We start from the raw sequence: 25,515 nt of genomic DNA on the forward strand, positions 1-25,515 counted from the left end.
GAATCCAGGAACTGTAGCTTGATGGGGATTTGGAAACTACTTCCCATAATAAGCTTGGAGAAGCTCTCTGGGTAGGGTGGTGGAGTGAGGGCTGATTCTGTGGATGTTGGGGATTGCATAACATTGCTCAAAGCCATAGGGACCAGTCACCCCCCTTCCACTGGAATAGTTCTTTCTTTAGTTTGTCCAGAAAGGGCGGTCTTTAAAAAGGGGAGCTCTTCATTGCCCTCAGTCCGTTCTAGCCCATGGTAAAATCCCAGATGTCTCCTAGTAGAGATGGTTATTAACCACCTTCCTTTTTCTCTCTCCTGTCTTTTTCTTTCCCTGTCTTTCTTCCCCTCACACCAGGAGTATCTCTTGGTTGGTGTGGGAGTGGCTCCTGGGGGGTGGGCAAGGAGAGGATTGGAGCATACATGTATACCTCAACCTTTTTACTTGGCTTGTTGGTTTCAGAAAGAGCTGGGCTCTACAGAGGATATCTACCTGGCCTCCCGCAAAGTCAAAGAGCTGTCAGTCATTGACGGCCGAAGGGCACAGAACTGCATCATCCTTCTCTCCAAGTATGTGCTTGTCCTGCCTCTTCAGCCCCTATTGGGAGGGATGGATCCCTCCAAGGAAGTAGAGCCCTGGGAAAGCTAGAGCAAAAACATATAGTGGAACTGAATGCCTGGGGGACAGGGGTGGCCAAGGAATGGGGTGATAGCTGTCTCTCTGCTTCCCCTGCCCCCACTGTCCCCTGGGAATGGGAGGAGACCACCGATCTAGAACCCTGTCTTGAGAGCTTATGTTCAGTAGCAGTGTGGGGCTCTGCAGACAGGAAACTGCCCCAGTCACGATGACCAGCCTGGTCATCGTCTGGCAGCAGAATTGCTCTAAGCCCATGGAGGGCCCCACTAGGCTTAGGCCACAGAGCAGCATGATCTCAGCCCCCAAGCATTTCCCCTGACTGCAGAACAAACAGGGCAGTATCTGCATGAACAGCACAGCTTCTGTGTGGGTCCTCCCCCCGAGCCAGGGTCAGAGGGCACCACCACCCATACTATTCTTAGTGCTGCCCCAGCCATCTCTGGAACATCCATGCCCCTTTCTTCCCACAGGCCTCAGGCCTCAGTTTCTCTCTCTTGAAGATGAGGGAGAGTTCTGTATCTCCAGGGCTCCAAGTGGTGTGCATCTGGAGGGAAAAGGGAAGGACTGTGTGTGTTTGTGTGTGTGTGTGTGTGTGTGTGTGTGTGTGTGTGTAGGGAGGTGGCTTTTCCCTCACCCAGACAGCAAGATGTATGGGAACGAGCTGCGTGGGAGCTGAGGCACTGTCAGAAGACTGAGGGCTGTTCTGTCTCTGACAATGAAGGAAGCAGGAAGCAGCCCCCTTTGTGGTCTGTCAATAGTCCCATCTTCGCTTGGAGGTGCAGTAGATATTTTAGGCATAAGGAGAAGAAGGATCAGAAACCTTTTGCCCTGTCTCTTTGTCTACACTAAAGATGGCCCTTTTACTCCCAAATCTCCCTATCAGTTATGACAGAGACTCCAGCAAGACAGCAGATTCAAGTTCATCCTTAAAAATCAAAATATCTCATTATTATTGAGTTCATTCAGTAGACCATATGAGTTTAGTTAGAGAAGGCTTTGCAGAAGAGGTAAGTGGGGAGCACTAAGGGATACAGTCCCATATTCATGTGAGTGAGAGAATGCAGGGGAGGAGAAGGGCTGGGGTTTGTCCTGAGCGGAGGGGCCAAGCCAGACTGCTTAAGGGGCAGCGTTTTGCCTTAGGTTGAAGCTTTCTAATGAGGAGATCCGGCAGGCCATCTTGAAGATGGATGAACAGGAGGACCTCGCTAAGGACATGCTGGAGCAGGTGAGGTCCCTAGTGGGGAAGGGATGAGAGCAGAAATTAGGGGGCAGCTGAACCCCTCCCTGTCCCCAGAGAGGCCACAACTCTTAGGTCAAGGAAAAAATCAGACTGGAAGATGAGGAGTTGGGGAAAGGTTTATAGATACTCCCTGGACCAGCCTTTCTGAGGGGAGGCTGGGAAAGGCTGCATCTTTTCTAGGGGATTGAGGTCTTTGACAAGAGGTATAAACTATGATCCCCCCTGGGTCTCAAGGCAAAATCAGAGTGAGCCATAATCATATATTTCCCCAATCTCCTCCACCTCTATTTATTGGGTCCTTCAAGAGAAACCTGGAAGGTATCAACAAAAGCACCATCAGTTGGACCTCATTAGAATGAAGAATTCTGTTCATCAGAGGATATCATTACTAGAGTGAAAAGACAAGCCAAACTTTAGAAGACATTTACTTTATGTACATGTAGCAAAGACTTCCTATTCAGAATAAAGAGCTCTACAAATCTGGGAGAGAAAATGACAAACACCTCCACCTGAAAATAATCAGAAGCCTTCAATGGGTACTTCATGAAAGACAGTTTCCAAGTGGCTTGACACTCTTAGTCATCAGAGATATATAGTAAATCACACTCAGGCAGAACCACATACCCACCGGAAGAACTATATTGAAATGACTGACAATGCCAAGTGTTGGCAAGGACATCAAGCAACTGGAATTCTCATTGAGTACAATTTGGAAAACAATTTGGTAGCATACACAAAGGCTAAACCTACCCTCCTGCCCAGCAGTCCCACTGCAGGGTACAGAGAAATTAGTACAAACATTGACTATAAAAGATATAGGCAAGAATATTTGTAACAGTTTTATTCATGGAACAACCCAACTGTCCATCAGTAAGAAAATGAATAAATACATTGTGGTATATTCTTACAATGGAATACTGTTCATCAATGTATAAAAAGCAAACTACCCATACTTACAGTATGGATGAGTCTCAGACATTACGTTGTGCAAAAGAAGCCAGACACCAGGGAAAGCACACAGCATGAATCCATTTATACGAAGTTTAAGAACAGGCAAATCTAATCTAAGGTGATAGAATTCAGTTGGGAGGCTATAACGGGGAGGGGGATGGGTTGCTTATGGAAAAAGTACAAGAGAACTTTCTGGGGGATAGGAATCTGTATCTTAATCTGGATGGGAGTTCACTGGGCAGTTTTGTCAAAACTCATTGAATTGCACGCTCAAGATGGATGCATTTTGGGGCACTGGGGGGCTTAGTTGGTTAAGCATCTGACTCTTGATTTCAGCTCAGGTCATGAACTCAGGCCCTGGGATTGAGCCCCGTGTGGGGCTCTGAGCTCAGCACAGAGTCTGCTTGGGACTTTTCCTCTCCCTCTGCCTCTCCCCTAGCCTGTGTGCATGTGCTCTCTCTCTAAGATAAACAAATAAAAATTTTTTTTAAAGAAAACAAAAGGTGGATGCATTTTATATAAATTATACCTCAACAAACTTTAAAAGAAAAAAGTGTTTAAAAGGAAAAAGTCATTGAGTTGTGCACTTAAGAACAGTATACTTTACTATATTCAAGGTGCATCTCAGTTTTAAAAAGTGAAAAAAGAAAAGTCTAGAGCAGGTGCCCTGAGGCCCCCTTTAGGCAAATGAAACATAAACCCACTGCATGAGGATGCCTCTTTTAAGGACCACCCCGCCCCCATCTTGAGCATGGTCAGTGTACGGGCATCTGTGCAGGGAACTCCCAATATCTGCTTCTCACCAATTTCCTGTCTGATGTTCATCTGATGCTCTTTGCAGCTCCTCAAGTTCATTCCAGAGAAAAGTGACATCGACCTCCTCGAGGAGCACAAGCATGAGATAGAGCGGATGGCCCGCGCTGACCGCTTCCTCTATGAAATGAGCAGGTCAGGGCAGCAGGCATGAAGGAGGGGCTGAAGCTAGCTCCTGGGGCTGGAGGGGGCGGCCTCACAATGTAGCTTGCCCTGTCCACAGGATCGACCACTACCAGCAGCGACTGCAGGCCCTTTTCTTCAAGAAGAAGTTCCAGGAGCGACTGGCTGAGGCAAAGCCCAAAGTGGAAGGTATGGTTGAGGGTGTGGGGAGGCCTAGAGTGGAGAGACATCTGGGAGGGCCCAGGGGTGGAAATCAATGAACAGGGGTAGAAGAAAACTTTCTCATTCTCAATCCCCGCCCCGGCCTCTCCCCCCAAAAAACCAAAGCCAAGGACAAATTTGAAACTATGATTATTATAGATATATACACTTGTTTATATGAGCACATGTGCCAAACATGTGATATGTTTCCTGTGCCTCAGCCTGGATACTCTCCGGGAAAGGGGGGGGGGGGTCTGTTGACATTTGCCTCAGCATGGGACAGAAATGCTGAACAGATGATGATAATAGCAAGTTCCTAGAACAGGGCCTGGCGTGTGTTGAGCTCATCAATCTTTACCCTGCCTGAGAGGGGCGAAGTTCATAGAAGGCCTCTGGACACATTATTTTAAGTGTGAGCTTTCAGAAAAGTAGGAAATTCGCAAGGTAATTCCTGGCGGTATCTGGTTTTCTGGGTTAGGGAACCTTTCCGATGCAGGCCTTTTCCAGATGGTCAATTTGTAATTCAGTGAGAACTCTGTAGCAAGCACTGCATGAAGCATTCCACGTGGGTGGTCTCATTGGTCCTCACAACATCCCTCTGGGTGTGTCCATTCTCTCAGGTCTAAAATGGGGTCATGCTGCCTCGGGCCATGTTCAGGGAGTGGCGGACCCAGAATTAGAACCCAGATCTTGTTCTTCAGAATTCACCCCCCACTCTTTGTCCTGCAGTACTTGATAGATGATAGCAGAAGACAGAGGGGCAAAGATTTGGGGAAGAACGTCCACAAAGGTCCAAGAAGACCCACGAGCAGAGAAGTGGGAGAGGCTGTGAGGCTCACTTGTGGGGAAGATAGGACAGCAGAGTGGAACAGGAGATCCTGAGTCCAGGAGGCTGAGGGGGATAGGCTGGGGGTGGAGCAGAGCGTGGGCCCCCTCTGCTGGACACCAGGGCTGACCAGCACTCCCTGGGATGCCCGTCCAGAGACTGGCACTTCCTAGAGTTGCTTCAGGGAGGTTTGGGGGTGGGGGGTGGGGGGGTGTGTGACAGAGCTGGAGGTAGACATTTTCTGCAATCTGCCCCCGCCCCTCTCCACGTGTATTCACACACACAAGGCAACTGCAGGCTGGGTGTAATCATAATTATTGATTGTTCTGAGGGAGAAGGATTGAGGACAGCTGTGACTCTGCAGGTCTAAGGTCTGGCAGTACCTTCTGCCCTGTGATGAGTGAATCCCTACCTTCATACAACCTTCTTTGTCCTCCTGCAGACTGCCCTTGGGGCCTGAGACGCTGGATGCAGGGATGAGCCAAGATATTTGCTCAACCATTTGTGTGTCTTGGGTCAGTGGAGCAAATGTGAGCAACTGCCACTTGGAGATGTGGAACCAGTGTAGCCTAGCCCCTGGGTAGGGTGAATCTCAGATAATCTCAGAGCCCACTCCAAAACTCCCCCTAAGTGTTACTCTATGAATGCTCAGGAAAGTCTCCCTTTGATATCAAGCTGTGCAGAGCAAGTCATGTTTTGGATAACCTACTGGGGAAAGTAAGAATTGCTCTGCAGTAGCAATGGCTGCTAGCTGTTCTAGAAAGGTCTGGATGGCTCTTCCTCTGAGAGTCAGAAGGAGGTGGCTGAAGTGGTATCTTACAGAATCAGGTCAGTGGCTTGAACTAGGGGTGGGGACCAGAGAATTAATTGTACAGGAGTTGGAATTCCTATTTTTCCTTCTAGTTCTAGGAAATATTCCTGGTAAGCTAATATTTGGCCTATCTCAGCTGCTGATGAGCTTTTGATATCTTACCCTCCTCAATTTCCACCAGGGCCTTTGGGTCAATTTGCCAAAAGCCAATTCACCAAATTTGACAGATTTACCAATTCTATGAATATATTCATGAAACATATTTTTCTTGAATATATTCTTATGAATCTGTTCATTGTTGAATATACCAAATTTACTGATTCTCATTTTGAATACATTTACTGAATATAGTCAAGATGAATATGGTTTCAAATGTAAACATTCTTATGAATATATTCAAGAATATATTATTCTTATGACTTTATCTAAAATGTCTGCATTGCAATGGGAGTTTTCCCATTTATACTGATTTCCTTTGAACTCTTGTCAATTTCTGTTTTGCCAACATTTTAGCATTTTTGGAGGATTCTTTTGCAAATTTCTCAAGTAGCATATCAACCTTAGAAAAACCATCCCAACCGCTATGAATTGCCAAAAACTTTAAAGAACTACTTATAAAAGTAAACTTTTTATTCAAATATGCATAAAGAAATGTACATAAATCACAAGTGTCCTACTTGATGAATCATCATAAAGTAAACTCACCTGTGAAATCAACACCCAAGTCAAGAAATGGAATGTTGCCAGCCCTAAACACCCCTTCCTCATATCTCCTCTCAAACATTACCCCTTGTAACCATTGGTCTAGCTTCTTTAAAGGTTTTGTCGGTCTCAAACTTTATATAAATTGTATACTGGAGTATGGATAATTTTATGCTGGTTCCTTTTGCTCAGCATTATGATTGTAAATTACCCTATTGTTACCGCTAGCAGTGAGTTATTCATTTTCAGTGTTGCACTTTATTCCATTGTCTGAATACCATAATTAATTTAACCAATCTCTTTGTAATTTAAGAAAAAAAATGTCTAGAAACCACTCTAATACCCTTCAAGAGTAATTCTGCTATTAGGTCATAGACTGACTATGTACTGACAAAACTTATCATTGACTTTTATAGCTTCTTTTTTTTTCCAGTTTAAGCTTCTACTTTTATTTTGTTGTTAATTTCATGATGTGTATATAATGTACAGTTGACACACATGTTATATCCGTTTCAAATGTACAATATAGAGATTGGACAAATCTATATATTATGCTATGTCCACCACAAGTGTAGCTACATTATGTAAGGCTATTATAATACCATTGACCATATTCCCCATGCTGTACATTTTATCTCCATGATTTATGTATTCCATCATTGGAAGGCTGCATCTATCACTTCCCTTCACTCATTCTGCCCATCTCCCCACATCCCTCCCTTCTGGAAACTATCAGTTAGTTCTCTGTATTTATGAGTCTGTGTCCGGTTTTTGTTTGTTCATTATGTTTTTTATTTTTCTTTTTTTAAGTCTTTATTTAAATTTAAATTCAGGGGCGCCTGGGTGGCTCAGTGGGTTAAAGCATCTGCCTTTGGCTCAGGTCATGATCTCAGGGTCCTGGGTTCAAACCTCACTTCAGGCTCTCTGCTCAGCTGGGAGCCTGCTTCCACCTCTCTTTTTCTGCCTGCCTCTCTGTCTACTTGTGATCTCTGTCAAATAAATAAATAAAATCTTTAAAAAAATAAATTTAAATTCAATTAGCCAACATACAGTTCATCATTAGTTTTTTATATAATGTTCAAAGATTCATTAGTTGTGTATAACACCCAGTGCTCATCACATCACATGCCCTCCTTAATGTCCATCATCAAGTTACCCCATCCCTCTACCCAACTTCCTTTCTGCAACCCTCACTTTGTTTTTTAGATTCCACATATAATAAAATCATATGGTGTTTCTTTCTGACTTATTTCACTTTAGCATTTTACTCTCTAGATTCATCCATCCATGTTGTCACAAATGGTAAGATCTCATTCATTTTTATGGATGAATAATATTACATTGTATCTTCTTTCTTTGTTGGTGTACTGAAAAATTTCTCCCAGCTTCATTGAGCTATGATTGACAAAAATTGTATATATTTAAGATGTACAAGTTTATATACTTAAGATTCACAATTGTATATATTTAAGGCAGTAGCTTTTTTTTTTAAATTCCAGTATAATTAACATGCAGGGTATATTCAGTTTTAGGTGTACAGTATAGGGATTCAACAATTCTATACATTATTTGGTGCCCATCACAATAAATGTACTCTTAATCCCCTTCACCTATTGCACCCATTTCCCAACCCCCCTCCCCTCTGGAAACCACCAGTTTGTTCATTATATTTAAAAGTCTGTTTTTTTGTCTCTTTTTTCTTTGTTCATATGGTACGGGCTCGGAAATAGACACATAGAACAATGGAAAACAATAGAGAGCCCAGAAATGAACTCCCAGTGATATGGTCAATTAATCTATAAGGGAGGCAAGAATATACAATGAGAAAAAAACAGTCTCTTCAACAAATGGTGCTGGGAAAACTAGACAGCCATGTGCAAAGGAGTGAAACTGGACAACTTGCTTATATCATACACAAAAATAAACTCAAAATGGGTTAAAGACCTAAGTGTGAGACCTGAAACCATAGAAGTCCTAGAAGAAAACATAAGCAGTAAATGTCTTTAAAATCAGCCTTAAGCAACATTTTCCTAGCTATGTCTCCTTTGGCAGGGGGAACAAAAGCCAAAATAAACTATTGGGACTATTGGGACTATTTTTATTTTGATAAAAAGCTTTGGCACAACTGTGTTTTTTTTATCCATTCATCTATTAGTGGATACTTAGGTTGCTTCCATATCTTGGCTATTATAAATAATGATGCAGTAAACATAGGGGTACAGATATCTTTTTGAATTACTGTTTACATTTTCTTTGGGTAAATACTCACTGGAATTATTGGATCATGTAATATTTCTATTTTTAATTTTTGATGAACCTCTATACTGTTTTCCACAGTGGCTATACAAATTTACATTCCCACACACAGTGCACAAGATTTCCTTTTCCTCCACATCTTTAACAACAGTCGATATAATCTTTTTGATTTTAGCCATTCTGACATGTGTAAGGTGATATCTCATTGTGGTTTTGATATGCATTTCCTTCATGATCAGTGATGTTGAGCAGATGTGTCTGTTGACCATCTGTATGTCTTCTTTGGAGAAATGTCTATTCAGGTCCTCTGCCAATTTTTAAATTGGATTGTTTTTTGATGTTGAATTATATAAATTATTTATATATTTTGGACATGAACCCTTTATCAGATATCACTGGCTATTATCTTCTCCCATTCAGTAGGTTGCCTTGTTGTTCTGTCAAAGGTTTCTTTTGCCGTGCAAAAGATTTTTATTTTGGTGTAGTCCCAACAGTTTATTTTTGCTTTTGTTCCTCTTGCTTAAGGAGACAAATCTAAGAAATTGTTGCTAAGGCTAATGTTAAAGAGATTACTGCCCATGTTTTTTTCTAGGACTTTTATGGTTTCAGGTCTCATATTTAGGTCTTTAATCCATTTTGAGTTTATTTTTGTGTATGGCTTCAGGAAGTGGTCCATTTTCCCCAGCATCATTTGTAATCTTTTCCCACATTGAAAGTTATTGTCTCCTTTGTCATAGTGACCATTTAATTGTGGGTTTATTTCTGGGTTCTCTATACTATTCTATTGACCTATGTGTCTATTTTTGTGCCAGTTTCATACTGCTTTGATCACTACAGCTTTGTAGGTTATTTTGAGATCTGTAGTTGTGATACTTCCATCTATGTTCTTCTTTCTCAAGACTGTTTTAGCTCCTTAGAGTCTTTTATGGTATGGTACAAATTTTAGGGTTTTTTTGTTGTTGTTGTTGTTCTAGTTCTGTGAAAAATGCTATTGGTACTTTGATAGAGATTGCATTGAATTTGTCAATTGCTTTGGGTATTACAGACATTTTAATAATACTAATTCTTCCAATCCACAAGTGTGGAATATCTTTCCACTTGTTTTATTTGTTTTTACATTTAAAATTGAAAATTTTTTTTTGTTAAAAGATGAATAACCAAAGACATATGATTCTTATTGTCATTGTTATTTTAGTTTTTCTCAATCTTTCAGCAGTGTCTTATAGTTTTCAGAATACAGGTCTTTTACCTCATTAGTTTATTCCAGGTCTTTTTGATACAATTATAAATGGAATTATTTTATTAATTTCTCTTTCTGCTTCATCATCAGTGTATAGAGATGCAACCAAAATCTTTGTACTAATTTTGAATCCTGCTACTTTACTGAATTCATTTATTCCAATAGATTTTTAATTGAGTCTTTAGGGTTTTCTCCATACAGTATCATGTCTTCTGTAAGTTGTGATAGTTTAACTTTTTATCAGTTTGAATACCTCTTATTTCTTGTCTGGTTGCTGTGGCTAGGACTTCCATTACAATGTTATATAAAAGTGGTGAGAGTAGACATCCTTGTCTTATTCCTGATCTTAAAGGAAAAACTTTATTTTTCACCATAAAGTTTGATGGTAGTTGTGGGTCTTTCATATATAATCTTTATTATGTTGAGGCATGTTCCCTCTAACTACTTTGAGAATTTTTATCATGAACAGATGTTGAATTTTGTCAAATGATTTTTCTGCATCTGCTTAAATGAACATATTTTTTTTTATCCTTTCTCTTGTTTATGTGATGTATCATGTTGATTTTTTAAGTACTGAACCATCCTTGAATCCCTGGAATGATACCCACTTGCTCGCGAATGATTTCCTTAAGTGTATTGTTGGAAGCAGTTTGTTGATACTTTGTTGAGGATTTTTACATCTATGTTCATCAGGGATATTGGCCTATAGGGGTTTTTGTTTTGTGGGTTTTTTTGTTTTTGGTGTTTTGTTTTGTTTTGTTTTTTGTAGTGTCTTTGTCTGCTTTTGGTATCTGGGTGATGCTGTCTTCATAGAATGTATTTGGAAGATTTCCTCCCTTTTCATTTTTTTTTTTTGAAAGAGCTTGAGAATAGGTGTTAACCCTTCTTTAAATGGTTAATAGAATTTACCTGTGAATCAGTCTGCTCCTGGACTTTTGTTTATTGGGGAGTTTTTGGATTACTTATTCAATTTTGTTACTAGTAGTTGGTCTGTTCAGATTTTCTATTTCCTTCTGATTCAATTTTGGAAGATTATATGTTCTTAGGGCTTTATCCATTTCTTTTAGGTTGTTCAGTTTGTTGGCATATAATTTTTCATAGTACTCTCATAATCCTTGGTATTTCTGTGGTGTCAGTTGTCACTTTTTTCATTTCTGATTTTTTTCATTTGTGTCCTTTATTCCTTGATGAATAGGACTAAAGGCTTATCCCTTACGCCTGTCTTTTCAAAAACCCAGCTCTTGGTTTCATTGATCTTTTTCACTTTTTTAAAAGGCTCTATTTAATTTATTTCTGCTCTTTTATTTCCTTCCTTCTATTCGCCTTGGATTTTTCTTTTTCTAGGTCTTTTAGGTATAAGGTTAGATTGAAATTTTTTTTTTTAATTTGAAGTGGACCTGTACTGCTATAAATTTCCCTTTTTGAACTGCTTTTGCTGAGTACCAAAGATTTTAGATAAGTGTGGTTTCATTTTCACTTCTCTCCTTGTATTTCTTGATTTCCTGTCACTTCTTATTGACCCATTGGCTATTTAGTACATGTTGTTAGCTTCCATATGTTCGTATTTTTCCAGTTTTTTCTTGTGATTGATTTCTACTTCCTTTCCACTGTGTTCAGAAAAGATGCATGATATGATTTCAATCTTGAATTGATTAAGACTCTTTTGTGGTGTAACACGTGATCTATCCTGGAAAATGTTCTTTGTGCACTTGTAAAGTGTATTCTCTCATTTTGGGATGGAATGTTCCGTGTATATCTAAGTCCATCTAGTTTGATGTGTCACCAAGCAACACTATTTCCTTATTGACTTTTCTGCCTGGATTATCTATCTGTTGATGTAAGTGGAATATTAAAGTCTCTGCTATTATTATTGTCAATTTCTACCTTTATGTCTGTTAATATTTGCTTTATGTGTTTAGGTGCTCCAATGTTGGGTGCATAGATACTTACAATCGTTACACCCTCTTGTTATATTGACCCCTTTATCATTATGTAATGCCCTTATTTGTCTCTTATTGCAGTCTTTGATTTAAAGTCATTTTGTGTAAGTATTACTACCCTGGCTTTTTTTTTTTTTTCTGTTTCATGGAATATCTTTTTTTCGATCCTTTCACTTTTAGTCTGTATGTCTTGTGTCTGACGTGAATCTCTCATAAGCAACATATAGAGGAATTTTTTTTTTATTTCCAGCATAACAGTATTCATTATTTTTGCACCACACCCCGTGCTCCATGCAATCCGTGCCCTCTATAATACCCACCACCTGGTACCCCAACCTCCCACCCCCCGTCCCTTCAAAACCCTCAGATTGTTTTTCAGAGTCCATAGTCTCTCATGGTTCACCTCCCCTTCCAATTTCCCCCAACTCCCTTCTCCAAGAGGAATTTTTCTTAATCCATCATGCACTCTAGAGTTTAGACCATTTGCATTTAAAGAAATTATCAGAAGTTATATATTTATTGCCATTTCATTATTTGTTTTCTGGTTGTTTTTGTAGTTCTTCTGTTTCTTTCTTCTTTTCTTGCTTTCTTTCCTTGTGATTAGTGACTTCCTTTAGTGTGACTCTTTATCTTTATTTTTTTCTGTGTATCTATTACAGATTTTGCATTTGTGGTTATCATGAGGTTCATATAACATCCTAAGTATATAGCAATCTATATTAACTTGATGGTCACTTAAGTTTGAAAACATTCTAAAATAATTTTTTAATCCCTCCTCCACATTTTATGTATATGGTATCATATTTTACATCTTTTTATTCATATATATGTATATGAATATGAATTATATATTATATACAGTTATATAATGTATACTTTTTATTTATATAAACTTCTAGTTATGGCCCTTTCTTTTCCACTTAAAGAAGTCCCTTTACCATTTCTTGTAAGGATGGTTTGGGGTGATGAACATCTTTAATTTTTTTTTTTGCCTGGGAAAATCTTTTCTCTCTCCTTCAATCCTGAGTGATAATCTCATCGGGTAAAGTAGTCTTGGTTATAGATTTTTCCCTTTCAGCACTTTGAATATATCCTGCCACTCCCTCCTCACCGGCAAAGTCACTGCTGAAAAATCAGCTTATGGAGGTTTCCCTTGTATGTAACTTCCCTTCTGTTTTGCTGCTTTTAAATTCTCTATTAAATTCTCTTTAATCTTTGGATTTTTAGTTCTTATGTGTCCTGGTGTAGATCTCTTTGGGTTCATCTTATTTGGAACTCTCTGTGCTTTCTGAACCTGGATGTCTCCAGGTTAAGGAAGTTTTGGCTATTATTTCTTCAAGTAACTTTTCTGTCCCTTTTGCTCTTTTTCTGGGATCCAATATGAATACTTGTTCACTTGATGTTGTCCAAGAGATCCCTTAACCTGTCCTCGTTTAAAACATGTTTCTTTTTGTTACCCAGCTTGGTTGTTTTCCATTACTCTGTCTTCTAGATTGCTGATCTCTTCTTCATCTGCTAATCTGTTGATTCCTTCTAGTGTATTTTTCATTTACGTTCTTTAATTCTGAATTTTTTTCATATTTTCTATTTGTTAACTTTATCAGGAATAGTGCTATCTCCATTTCATTTTGTTCTTTTCCTGAGGTTTTGTTTTGTTTGGAGCATATTCCTCTGACTCCCCTTTTTCTTAACTTTTAGTCTTTATTTCTGTGATTAGGCAGAACAGCTAATTCTCTAAAACTTGAAGGAATGGCCTTGTGTATGGTTATCCCCTGTGTAGGCTATGTGTATCTGGTGACTTTGCCTGATTGGGGCTGTGGCTGGTGAGGGCTGAGGACACCCTGGTGGGATGGCTGGAGCTGAAGTGGTTGCAGGCCAGGGTGTTCCTGGGACTTTCTGCACAGAGAGTGTCCTGGAAGGACAGCTGAGGCTGAAGTAGGTACAAGCTGAGAGGTCCTGAGGATCTCTACATTACAGCCTTCCCCCGTCCCCCAATTACTTACTTTTAACTGCTTTTGAGGATTTCTGCAAACTTTTGGTCAGATGGTTCTCATTTTAGATCCATAGCAGCATCTTAAAGAATGTTCAGTTTGGCATAAGCTAAAATTCATGGGATGGTTTGGTGTTCTTATCACCACGCTTAATAATCAGAAAGCATATTCCATAAGTAGTAGCCAAAATTTCACTGTAGGATTTGTATCCCAATTCTGTGCCTCTCCATTAGTACACAATAGCTGAGAATGGGCCAGCGCATCCATCCTCGAATGAAATACTGAAGTTTCAGTTACTGTTAACCTTAAATCATATTTCTAGCAAATGTATCATTTAAGGCATTGGGGAGAAATTGTTAAAATTCCTAAAAGTTGGGGAAAAATTTAAATGATGTTCAACAAGATGTCAAGTAAACTCTTAAATCAAAGATAGCATTAACTGCAAGGCATACCCTTATCTTATAGAACAAAAATATGGAAATATTATATTAGTGACATGATAATTTAATTGACAGGGATTTTTCTTTAAAAAAAAAAGTTAAACAGCATTTTAAAAGAGGCAGAAACAGTCCCATACTATGTAAAATGTTGAAATTTAAAATTTTAATCACTAAGTTTAAAAAAGTAAAAGTATTATATCCTTGTATATATCCATAGAAAGAACTACTAATCATCTTTGGATATATGTAAGAAAAGATATTCTTAAATCTATTGAGAAGAATTGGCACATTCTGAGAATGAGTTATTTGTTAAATTGGCTTTTGGCCAATTTACCTGCTTCCCTTGGAAGTGGGCAGGTATGAAGTAGATCAGTCTGTTGAGGTGTGGGTATAGTCTGCCCCTCTGAAAGTTGAAGACTGAACTGTGTGGTGGCATCATCCTGGCGTTCAAGGGGACCAGCTGCCCTGGCCCAGTTTCTGTAGGGCTATGACCTGTCCCTCCTCTCCTAGCCATCCTGCTGGCCTCCCAGGAGCTGATCCGCAGCAAGCGTCTAAGGCAGATGCTTGAGGTCGTCTTGGCCATTGGCAACTTCATGAACAAAGGGCAGCGTGGGGGAGCCTATGGGTTCCGGGTGGCCAGCCTCAACAAGATTGCAGATACCAAGTCCAGCATTGACAGGTGGGATCTTGTCTGCTGCCTTATCTTCCATCTCACCCCACCCTGGCCTCTTCCCTCCTCCTCCCATTTCTGACTCAAACTCCTTGCCTTTTCCCCTGACCCCTCCCGCTAGTTTCTTCCTGGCCTTCATTCCTTTATCCCTGACCTTTCATCCACAGAAATATCTCTCTGCTCCATTACCTGATCATGATCCTGGAGAAGCACTTCCCTGACATCCTGAACATGCCCTCGGAGCTACAGCATCTTCCAGAAGCCGCCAAAGTCAAGTGAGGGACCCTTCTTTCCCCTGTGATCATAGCACTCTTGTCTAAATTTCCTTTCATTGCTATTGTGGGATGACTAGGGATGGGCACTGTCTCAGTGTCTGCCTTTAGGAGAACCAAATGAAGACTGGCTACTTGCTCTCAAATTCTTATTTCAGAGCTATTCCTAGGAAACAGTGGGGAAGTGAGCCAGGGGTGGAAACAACACTAATAACAAAGTATTATTAAGCCAGCTACCCCTGGAACCTCCCTCCATGGAAGTCTGTGAGACAACATAGGACACTTACTCAACTTACCCCATCCGAGAGGTGAGGGAACTAGGATATCATAGCCCATCTCCTGTCAGTCATTAGCTGAACGTCTCTGGGCAGGGCATGACTCTGGCTATAGGTACAGGCAAAGGGAACTCTGGGATCCAGAGAAAGTGCTCGTATCATTAGAAGTCAGGATTGTACACTACAATGGATGGTTCAGGGAGATATGGATGTAGCACCAATGATATCTCCTATAGGCAAAAAGTCAGACCTGAAGAGACATAGGCTGATAGAAGCATTTCTAACAGAAGCAGAAATGCAGTGGAAAATAGTTAATATGCAACAAATGCTTACTGCACACAGGACAACATGTTAAGAGTTTTAAGTATTACCTACTGGTATTAAAAAGAATTCAAGTCAGAAGCCATGTGTTAGAAAGCTAATATTCAACATAACATTTCTGATCTGGAAGGATCTTCAGAACCTAAATTTCAATCCTATTATTTTATAGAAGCACAGACAGAACACAGAGGGGAGGTGATGCAGCAGGCCTAGAGCATGGGTCCACTGACTCCAAGGCCATTGTGCTTTGCACTGCCATCTGTCTGAACCATGCTCAGCAATTCTCCCTTCCTGTGTGTCTCCCTGCAGCCTGGCAGAGCTGGAGAAGGAGGTGGGCAACCTCAGGAGGGGCCTCCGAGCAGTTGAGGTGGTGAGTACACCGTCTATGCCTGCCTGGGTTTGCGGGGTTGCTTTCTGTGTCTGTGCTGAAGGCCAGACCCTGTGCCAGTGACTCTGGCACCCCAACCAGGAGCTCTGGGACACAGAAATGCATCAGACAGTGTTTTCCATCTGGGAGCCTACTATCTGGGGACCTATCATTTGACCAATTAATAGGCAGCAACAGAGCTAGCCCTTAGGAAAGGATGACTGGATTATTTAGGACTTAAATTTAGAATCTCATGGAGGGGCCATCTGAGACTAGCCAGGTCACTGTCCAGCATGTCTGTTGGACACTGGTGGAGAATGAATCGTAAGTTGGCCCCATGCCTAAGTCTAATTCAAGTGGATAGGAAAGAGTTTCTGCATCTCTCAGAAGCCAGCTGGCACAGGTAGCCCATGGTGTGTGACACTGGGCACAGCTATCTCCAGAAATTCCTGCCAGATGCCTCTTCTCCTTGGGTCAGTAGAGGACCCAGGGGCTGCGCCCAGGAGTCTCGTCTTCACCAGTCCTGCTCTGATGGCTTCTCAGATGATATGGTCTCTGGCCTGAGGCTAGGCTAGTCCCATATGGCAATGGCCCCAATCGTTTTTCTTCAACATTTGGGAACTTGAGAATGTTTCCATCTTTACTGGGGTAGGGGTGGTAGGCTGGTAAGGGGACAATGAGTTAGAGAATGAAGGTAAGTAAGAGAAAGAAATATTCATTGCCACTATGCTGGGGGTGGGGTCAATTTCCAATTTATAGCCCTTAAAAGTGCTACTCACAGCAGGGCCCATGACCAGCAGCATCCGTATCAGCTAGGAGATTTAGAAAGGCATCTCACACTTGAATCGGCCCATGCATTACCTACAGGTCTTGTTAAAATGCAGATTCTCATTCCCTAGGTCTGGGCTAGAGCCTGAGAGTCTGTATTACTTCAGTCGTCCCAGACCACCCTGGGAAGCAAGGATCGAGAGAAAGAAAGATAGCAGTGGTGCACGAGGGATAGCTCTCACAATCTTTGCCGCCCTCAGAATTGTGTGAGACTAGGCAGGAAGGGTGGGAGATTGGGGTGACCCTCAGAGTTCCTGACTTCTGTGCTGGTGCCCCTCTAACCCTCCTCAGGAGCTGGAATACCAGAAGCGCCAGGCACGGGAACCAAATGACAAGTTTGTCCCTGTCATGAGTGACTTCATCACCGTCTCCAGCTTTAGCTTCTCAGAGCTGGAAGACCAGCTGAATGAGGCCAGGGACAAGGTAAGTGTGGCCCAAGCTCCCAGTCTGGTCCCCATCCTAACCCTATCCCTCCTTTTTTACGTAGAAAAGGCTCCTTCACCCATTCCTGTGTTGGGTGGCCCAGAGGGACAAACCCAGAGTCACTGAGCTTTGAGGAAAAGTAATTTCATCACTCCCTTAAGAAAAGCAATAGCAAGTCTGTTGCAAAGGTCATAATCCTTTTAGTATGGGCTTCTTAAAAGGTTACTACCCCATTGTACAAGTATGTACACTGAGATCTGGAGAGGTTAAGAAACTTGCCCAGGGTTTCCCAGCTGTGTTGGACAGACCTGAGTTAGAATCCAGACTCTAGAGCTCAGTTTTGGTCACAGTTGTTATTGCCTCTTCCTGGCTTCTCACACTATCATCCCCATGGATCCCACTGGTAGGCCTCCTCATTCAGGAGGTCTGAGATGCCCCTGCTGGTCCAGGCTGCACACTCTGGCTTGAATTAGAGATGGTGGCTGTCAATAAATGTTGGAACAGTGCCTGACACCTATAAATAGAGCTAATGCTTTATGTCTAGTAACTCACTTCACCCTCACAACATGATGAGGTAGAGTCTATTGTCGCCATTTTACAGCTGAGGAAACTGAGGAAATAGAGGAATTAAATTAGTCCAATAACTATATGAACTCTGGGTCGTTTTGAGTGTGTGACCTCAAGAAGTACTTCCCAAGGTCTGCAGCTCCTGACCCATACCTACACCAGTAACAGACCCCATGGTAGGTCTGGGCAGCCTCTGTCAGATGGCTTGGATCCCCCACCTCCCCTTGGTGTCTGCCTCAAGCTTTTCCTTCAGCCTTATCCCTGCCCTGGTGCTAGCAGGCATCCCCCGCTCTCCTCCAGCCGTGCTCCCCTTGGACTGGGCTCTGCTCTGACTGGAACCCAGCTCACCACAGGGGCTGAACCCACCGTGCTTGGGGGCAGGGGCAGACTCTCACCACCCCTTGCCCCCTAACAGTTCTCCAAGGCCCTGATGCACTTTGGGGAGCAGGACAGCAAGATGCAGCCAGACGAATTCTTTGGAATCTTCGACACCTTCCTGCAGGCCTTCTCAGAGGCCCGGCAGGACCTGGAGGCCATGAGGAGGAGGAAAGAGGAGGAGGAACGGCGGGCCCGCATGGAAGCCATGGTGAGAGGGCTGGGCTGAGGGGGGTGCTGCTGGGTGAGAGCAGGAGGCAGGCGGGGAGACAGGGGTGTCTTAGGAAGGAAGAAAGTGGAGCCAGCTGGTCAACACGGGCCTCCGGGCAAACAGGTGGGACTTCGTGCCTGCTGGGAGGCCACTGGTTCGGCGGTTGGACTGTCGGTGGCTGCTCTGGCCTCAGCCCACCTCTCTCTTCCTCCTCCTCCAGCTGAAGGAGCAGCGGGAGCGGGAGCGGTGGCAGAGGCAGCGGAAGGCCCACGCGGGCAGCGCGCTGGAGGAAGGGGGCGAGTTCGATGACCTGGTGTCGGCGCTGCGCTCTGGGGAAGTGTTCGACAAGGACTTATGCAAGCTGAAACGCAGCCGCAAGCGGTCGGGGAGCCAGGCGCTGGAAGTCACCCGGGAACGGGCAATAAGCAGGCTAAATTATTGACCTGGGGACTGGCCGCAGCAGGAGGCAGGAGACGGGGTGGGCCGAGGGGCTGAGCGGAGGCGGCCGAGATCCTTAGACAATTTGGTGCTCGGTTTAAACGAGCCCTGGGCTGGGTCCTGGGGTGGGGGCGGTGTGTGGCAGGACCAGGGGTCCCCACACTTACCTGAAGGGGCTTCTCGCATCTCCTGTTCCGTTATTCTTTCTGCATCCCGCCCCCCCGCCCCAGGGTCACTCCAAGGCAGACTTGGACATCCCTGGCAGGTCCTGCTGAAGGAGCCCTGCCCCCTGGCCTCCAGCAAGGGCATGTACATGTTGGTACACAACTGTTCCAGATCTAGACTGGACAGGTCCATGGGCCTTGTCTGGATTCCATGTCCCGTAGGGAGTTCATGGTGGGGTGGGCCCTCTGAGAGCCAGTGAGGGAATGCAGGCCCCCCCATCCACTAAGAGGAGGCATAATGGAACATGGATCTGGGAGCAAACTTTCCTCTTGGATGGAAAGGGAAGAGGCATTAGATACTCTAGCTAGATAGGTTTCAGAAAAAGTGTGGGGAGGACGATGCGGGGACCAAGTCATCAGGACACAGAGTAGCAGTGCCTGTTTCCTACATCACAAGTCCCCTGGCCCCTCTCTCACGTGTAAGTCTCTCCCTCCCTTCCCTACTGCCATCTCTCTCCTATCTACTAATCCTGAATCCCAGAACACTCACCTTTGGGTTACCACAGCTATGGCTCACGATCAGGTACTTGATGAATCTGGTAAGGGAAGGGGTTCAAGAAAGACTCCGATCATCACCGCACCTCATGCCTTGGGCCTACGGACCCTGGAACAAAACTCCTCACACCTCCTCTGTACAACCCAACCCTGGTCTATAACCACACGCATTGGCTGGGAATTCTGCTAGCCCCTCACTAGAGGGCAGCACTTGAACGCCCAGCTCCACTCTGGTGCTCCCAGTCTACCACTGCATGTTCATCAGACCCCAAACTCTTTCTCTAAGGTCTGCCTCAGGGCAGAAGCCACGGAGACCTCCCTCTCTGTCCAGCCTGTGGAAGGCCGCTTCGAACCACGTGCACCGGGCTAAGGCTGGCCCTGGAGTGTTCGTTCCTGAGATGGTCCAAAGGGCCAGAGCTGCCCTCTGCCTTTACGTGTGATCTCTGAGGCATTCAGACTGGGAGCCAGAGCAGGCAGGGGAAGCTAGGGAGATGGAATACAGAGGAAAAGGGCCAAGTTCCCTGGGGGTGCACTGCCTGAAGGAAATCAAGGATAGAAGGCTGGGTACCAGACATGGGGGCTGGGACCCACCTCTCAACTCATTTCTTCAATCTGACTTCCAAGGGCTCCTATTCTAGCCCTCTGAGCCACTCCCACCATCCATGCTGTTCATTTTGAGTTGTCTTTGGTTGGGGGAGGGGATCGAGGCTGTGTCTAAACAAAACTATCTTCTGAAAGAAGGAAGGAGAGGTCAACTCTATCAAGGTTTTTGTTTTCGATCCATTTCTTCCCCCTAGAAGTTGACCTATCATCCTCAGTGTGCAGCCCTCCTGACTCTCCATCAACCAGCTCCTGGCCATTCTATCTCCCAGCCCTTGTCTTTGTGTCTCACTTTTCAGCCTACTTCTCCAGCTCAGGGTTATTGCCAGTGGCCACACTGGTGGGCTAGGTCCACTCTTCAGCTGCTTATCTCATCTTTTCCCTACATCAGACTCGGGGGGTAGGGCCAGAGTAGCTGTGGTGGGCGGGGAGAAACATAGAGTTGGTGAGCCCAGCATGTGTGTTGGTTTGAGTGGGGAGGGATGTGAGCAAATGCAAACCTGGCCAGGCGAAAGGGAAAGAGGCCATCCTGGAGTCCAGCTGAAGGCAAGATGAGGGCTTTGGTCTACCCATCTGTCCACCAGACAGCCCCCACCGCCAGAAGCTGGCATTGGGGTGGTGGGAAGGTCACAGGTGGGGTCTCTGAAGTTCCTCTCTCAAACTGGCTGGCCTGAGGTTAACCTCCCCAGCAGGGGACAGGGGAGGGCTCTGTTTCTATCACCAGCATGTCTAAACTCTGGCCTTCCCACAGGCCACGGAAGACTGGATTTTCCAGGAAAGACAAGGAACATAGAAGTTGTTCAAGGTATTTTGGATCCACAGAAAAGCACACTTTGGTTTAACTGTTTACAGAGGACACATACCTTGTTCCAGGGCTCAGGCTTCTCACCCCAAAAGGTTTTTTTCCCTTCTCTATTTATTGTTTACTAGCTCTGGCCAGTAGAATAGCCAGATCTACAACCGTGCCTTGGACCACTCACCATCCCAGTTGCCTCAGCAAGGAGGGGCTGGGGGAGTTGGTCATGGATATGCTAAATGTTTACGCCTATTACACTTGTTTCTTAGTCTTTGCCCAGTGTCCTTCTCACCCCTCCTGCTCCCTTCAGGTAAATTTCTCCAGCTGTCTAATGTTGTGTCCAATGTAAAATGCAGTTAACCTAATCCAACCTGTCCCTTTCTCAGCAGCAGCACCCACCCCCCTCCCCAGTGAGGGAAGGTAGGTTTTCTGGGGCAGCAAGAGGAAACAAAATTCTCCGGGTGGAGAGGGAAGGGTCTGGTCCAGACTCTCCCCACCCCCATCCCATTTTTACCAACTGGGGTGCCATGACTGTTCCTCCAGCCTCTACGCCACAGCTGCTGTCACCAAGCTGTCTCGGACGACAAGTGAGGCTAATGTACAAAATCGGCAGTGTCCTTTTTACCTGCACCATTTTTATAAGAATATATTGTAATACTAAAAAATATTAAATCCATACCATCCCCCTCCAGCCTGCCGTGAAAGCTGTGCCTTCTTCCCGTGTGGGCACAGGAGCTGTGCTCAGGGGCGGTCACAGCCAGTGGGGGGTTGGAGCCTGCTCCCATCCACTCTGAGAGTACCAATTGTTCCATTTCCAGAAGTTCTGCCAGTCAGTCCACATCATATGGGCAGCTTGATGTTGGCCACGGAATTTGGCTTTTTCTTTTCCCAAGAGGTGGCTGTCTGACACGCGCCAGCACCCGTGGGTGTCGGGCAGAGGGGAGGTGAGCAGGCAGGGGGTGCCCCTGAGGATAGACCCACAGACGCCAAGCCACAGAGGTGAACCCAGCCAGCCAATCCAGGGTTTGGGGAGGTGCAGACCAGGAACCTTTAAGTGCACCCCGTGATCTCTAATAGCCAGCAAACCCCGTGATGAGCTTTGGACGCCCCCACTGGCCACGTACGGCAGGCGGTGCCTCTCTTGGCCTCCCAAGGGAAGACAGGGGATCCACAGAGAATGTGCCCCTTTGGCTCTGATAGCATCCTTCCTGCTCCTCTTTCCCTGCGGGGGCGAGGGTGCGGGCATGAATTCATGGCAGCTCAGAAAGCCCCCATTCTTGCATCTCCAAAGTTGGCATCGTGGCTTTATTTTGTGCGCTATGAGGGTGAAGGCAGTCTTCCACTCTCTTCTTTCCCTGATATGTTCCAGAACAAAGGGCTGTGGGTGTGGGGTGGGGGTGGGGGTGGAAGAGCAGTGTGCAGGGACAGTTGTCCCCAGGGCTGCTGCCCGTGTGTGTCCTGTCCCAGAGCAGGGGGGCCCAGGAAAGGGAGCTGCTAGCAGGACGAGTGCAAGGGTGAAGCCAAAACCCTGCAAGTCTGAGGGGACCCAGACGCAGGCCAGAGGAGGGGAGAACTGGCCCTTTTGGAGGGATGGTGGGGGTGCGGCTCCCCAAACTTGGGAAGGCAAAACCGCTTTAGAGAAGTAGTGCAACATTCTTAATGCAAACCGTGCTCTTCCTTCCTCACAGTGGGCTCCCTCTGCTTCATGAGCCCTTATTCTCTCCCAAGGAAGGAGAAGAGAAAACCCAAAATGAGGAGTGGAAGTTAAGGGCCGTCCTGTCTGAAACTACATGTGTTATCTGGGGACTACTGCAGACCATGGGATTTCTCGGTTCCCTAGTGCTGCTCATGGCAATCCCCTACCCATGACTGGAGTGTCCAGGAAGGGTGACAGGAGACCATGTAGCTCACTAGAGATGGTGTAGCGGTGAAGGGGGCGCTGACCTCGGGCTCCTGCTGGCGGAGGTACACAGGGATGGAGTTATAGGAACTTGCCGGAACAGCAGCCCATCTTGACCTGGCTGGGCTGGGGGTGAGAAGCAAGAGCTCTAAGTCCGCTGGAAGTCCCCGCGCTGACCCCCGGTCTTGCTCAGGAGCTTTATCTCCCCCAACACGATGTCTCTGCTAACAGCCTTGCACATGTCGTACACAGTGAGGGCAGCCATGGCAGCGGCAGTCAGGGCTTCCATCTCCACACCGGTGGGGCCCCGAGCCCGGCAGGACGCCCGGATCCCCACCGCGTGGCGTGTGGCATCCAGTTCCAGCCACACCTGGACATGGCTCAGGGCCACATGGTGGCAGAGAGGGATCAGCTGGCTGGTCAGCTTGGCCGCCTGGACTCCAGCCAGCTGGGCCACCGCCAGGGCATCACCCTTCTTTAGCTGGTTCTCCTGGACGAGCTTGAAGGCCGCGGACCCCAGGAGGACCACGGCTGAGGCCACAGCCACCCGCTCCGTGTCAGGTTTCCCACCCACATCTACCATAGCTGCCCGTCCTTCCGTGTCCACATGGGTTAGCTGGTCCGCAGTTGGCAGGGGTCCTGAGGGGGTGGCAGGAGCCTGGGCCACTGCGCTAAGGCACTTCGGGTTGGCATCGGAGTCGAGGTGGGAGCTGTAGTGTCTCTGAGGGCAGCTGGACCTCAGCCGCCACTGGGCAAGAAGAGGGGTCCGGGGGAACCAGCCTCCTTCCCACAGAGTTGCCTTCTGGTTGGAGAAACTCACTCTGTGTCTTATACCCTGAACACGAAAGGGGTCCTGGGAGAAAATGCTTGGGATGGCTGGTGGGGAATCCTGGAGCAGCAAAAGAAACTCTGGAAAGCAAGAAGGAAAAAGAAGAAAGACTAAGCCCCAAAGGGAAGTCTCCCTCCCCACCTCTTCTCCCACCCCTTCCTGCCCACCTTGAGTTCAGCTTCCACCGGGGTGGGGGTGGGGGGCGTGAAGAGCAAAGAGCACAGGAGGAGAGAGAAAGCAGGAGGTACAGACAGAGGGTCCCAGAATACAGGTCTGCAGCCCCTCACGGCAGGCGGTATGCAGAGCACAGCCCCATCAGTGTCTCTGGGCCTACCGGGGTGGGGGGAGCGCTTCCGGGGTCCCCTCTGCACCAACTTCCTCGCCACCAAGGTTCTTTTCACAAACACCCAGGGGCTGAAGACTGTAGCCCGATCACGTGACCTCTCCCTGTCCCGGCGTTCTTCTAGAAGCTATAGTGGGGTCTCAGCCTGAACTACCAATCACAGTTACTCTCCTCTTCACATTCTCTAGGAAGATTTAATAGTAATTACTGAGTTTATAGAGAAGACAGAGAAAATATTGTATCTCTTTCCACAACGTCTTTGAAGACCCCTCAAGGCCATCAGAAGGACCCGCAGAGTGACAGGCAGATACAAACAGTGCCAAGGGCCTTGGGAGACTTGCAGGCTCTTGTTACCTGAAGGGTGGTCTGGTGCAGAACCTCAGCCCAGACCTCCTAAACCCAACTCTGAAATGACAAGATCCCCAAGTGATTCACGTGCACATGAAAGTCGGAGGCCCTTTTCTAGGCAACTCCTGCTTTTATAGAAACCAGACCAACTTATTATTCTATGTCCTTGAGAGGAATAATATACCTCAGGAAACAAACAGTCCTTCTAATTTCCAGGTTCCCAGCTCTGGGCTCCCACCCGGCCAATACCAGAGGTACAACCTCCCTCCCAGAGCAGCCACGAAGGCACACCCACTCCTTGCCGTCAAGATGTGTCAGCATGGGTCAAGGCCCAGCCGTAGGACTATGATGCTGGAAATGAGGGAAGAAGAGAGATGGTCAAGTTTTATTCCCAGGGCAGAGCTTTGGTGAGCTGCCTTTCCTTCTCTGGGAGGCTGGTATGGGAGGCAGTCCTTGGACCGTCTCTGGTCCATGCCAGCCTGTCTTCCTCTGGGCCCCTGCACTCATTAAGATCCAACCCCTGGAGAAGAGAATCCTTTCCCCTAGTCTTTCTCACTGCTTTTTCTTGCCTGCTGGTGCAATTCAGAGGCCCAGAACTGGCTGTGGCCAAGTTTGGGGCAAGGTCTCCCCTGCTCTCGTCTGGGTATCTGGCAGAAGGGTTACAGCATCCCTAAAGCTCCTGGTGGACCAGCCAGTTCCCCAGAAAACACACAGGACTTTATGCATGTAAGTTCTCAGGAGTTAAGGAGTTAGGCAGGTCTCCTTCCTGAAAAGATCAGGAGCACTCTTAGCTGGCTGTCCAAAGCTCTGCCCAGGTCTTGTAATGGCATCTAGGCTGGGAGGTTCTAGAGCCAAGGACGGGGTCTCCATCTTAACCAGGAGTTCCATGTTTGGGGCACAACAACCTTAGTGATCATAATTCTGAGGACCCCCTGCCTCAGTTTCCGGTAAGACAGAAGAATGATTTCTACGGTACGCAGAAGGAGGGGGAGCAATGGTCAGGGAAGAGAAGACACAGGAGACCTGGAGAGGCGAGAGCAAATGGAGGAAGAGCAGAAGAAACACAAAGATG

At 45.6% G+C, this 25,515-nt stretch overlaps 2 protein-coding genes across 9 annotated transcripts in view; one reads left to right on the forward strand and one right to left on the reverse strand.

Annotated features, from left to right (window-relative positions):
• DAAM2 (dishevelled associated activator of morphogenesis 2) overlaps positions 1-21,714 on the forward strand; it is a 118,113-nt gene extending 96,399 nt beyond the window's left edge. For all 4 annotated transcript variants that reach the window (XM_032339829.1, XM_032339833.1, XM_032339832.1 and 1 more), the window contains 10 exons: positions 454-560; positions 1,768-1,852; positions 3,660-3,766; positions 3,855-3,943; positions 14,672-14,840; positions 14,999-15,106; positions 16,009-16,069; positions 17,186-17,317; positions 18,300-18,470; positions 18,691-21,714. In XM_032339829.1, the coding sequence (XP_032195720.1) occupies positions 454-560; positions 1,768-1,852; positions 3,660-3,766; positions 3,855-3,943; positions 14,672-14,840; positions 14,999-15,106; positions 16,009-16,069; positions 17,186-17,317; positions 18,300-18,470; positions 18,691-18,912 (1,251 nt within the window). In that variant the 3' untranslated portion in view covers positions 18,913-21,714. The remainder of the gene's footprint in view (positions 1-453; positions 561-1,767; positions 1,853-3,659; positions 3,767-3,854; positions 3,944-14,671; positions 14,841-14,998; positions 15,107-16,008; positions 16,070-17,185; positions 17,318-18,299; positions 18,471-18,690) is intronic.
• Positions 21,715-21,798: 84 nt separating this feature from the next.
• MOCS1 (molybdenum cofactor synthesis 1) overlaps positions 21,799-25,515 on the reverse strand; it is a 37,756-nt gene continuing 34,039 nt past the window's right edge. For 2 of the 5 annotated variants that reach the window (XM_032339840.1, XM_032339839.1), the window contains one exon: positions 21,799-23,832. In XM_032339840.1, coding sequence (XP_032195731.1) covers positions 23,072-23,832 — 761 coding nt within the window. In that variant the 3' untranslated portion in view covers positions 21,799-23,071. The remainder of the gene's footprint in view (positions 23,833-25,515) is intronic. The other 3 variants (XM_032339843.1, XM_032339842.1, XM_032339844.1) reach the window with 2 other exon arrangements.

Source organism: Mustela erminea, chromosome 4, assembly GCF_009829155.1.
Source record: "Mustela erminea isolate mMusErm1 chromosome 4, mMusErm1.Pri, whole genome shotgun sequence".
In the NCBI taxonomy this organism is placed as follows: domain Eukaryota; kingdom Metazoa; phylum Chordata; class Mammalia; order Carnivora; family Mustelidae; genus Mustela; species Mustela erminea.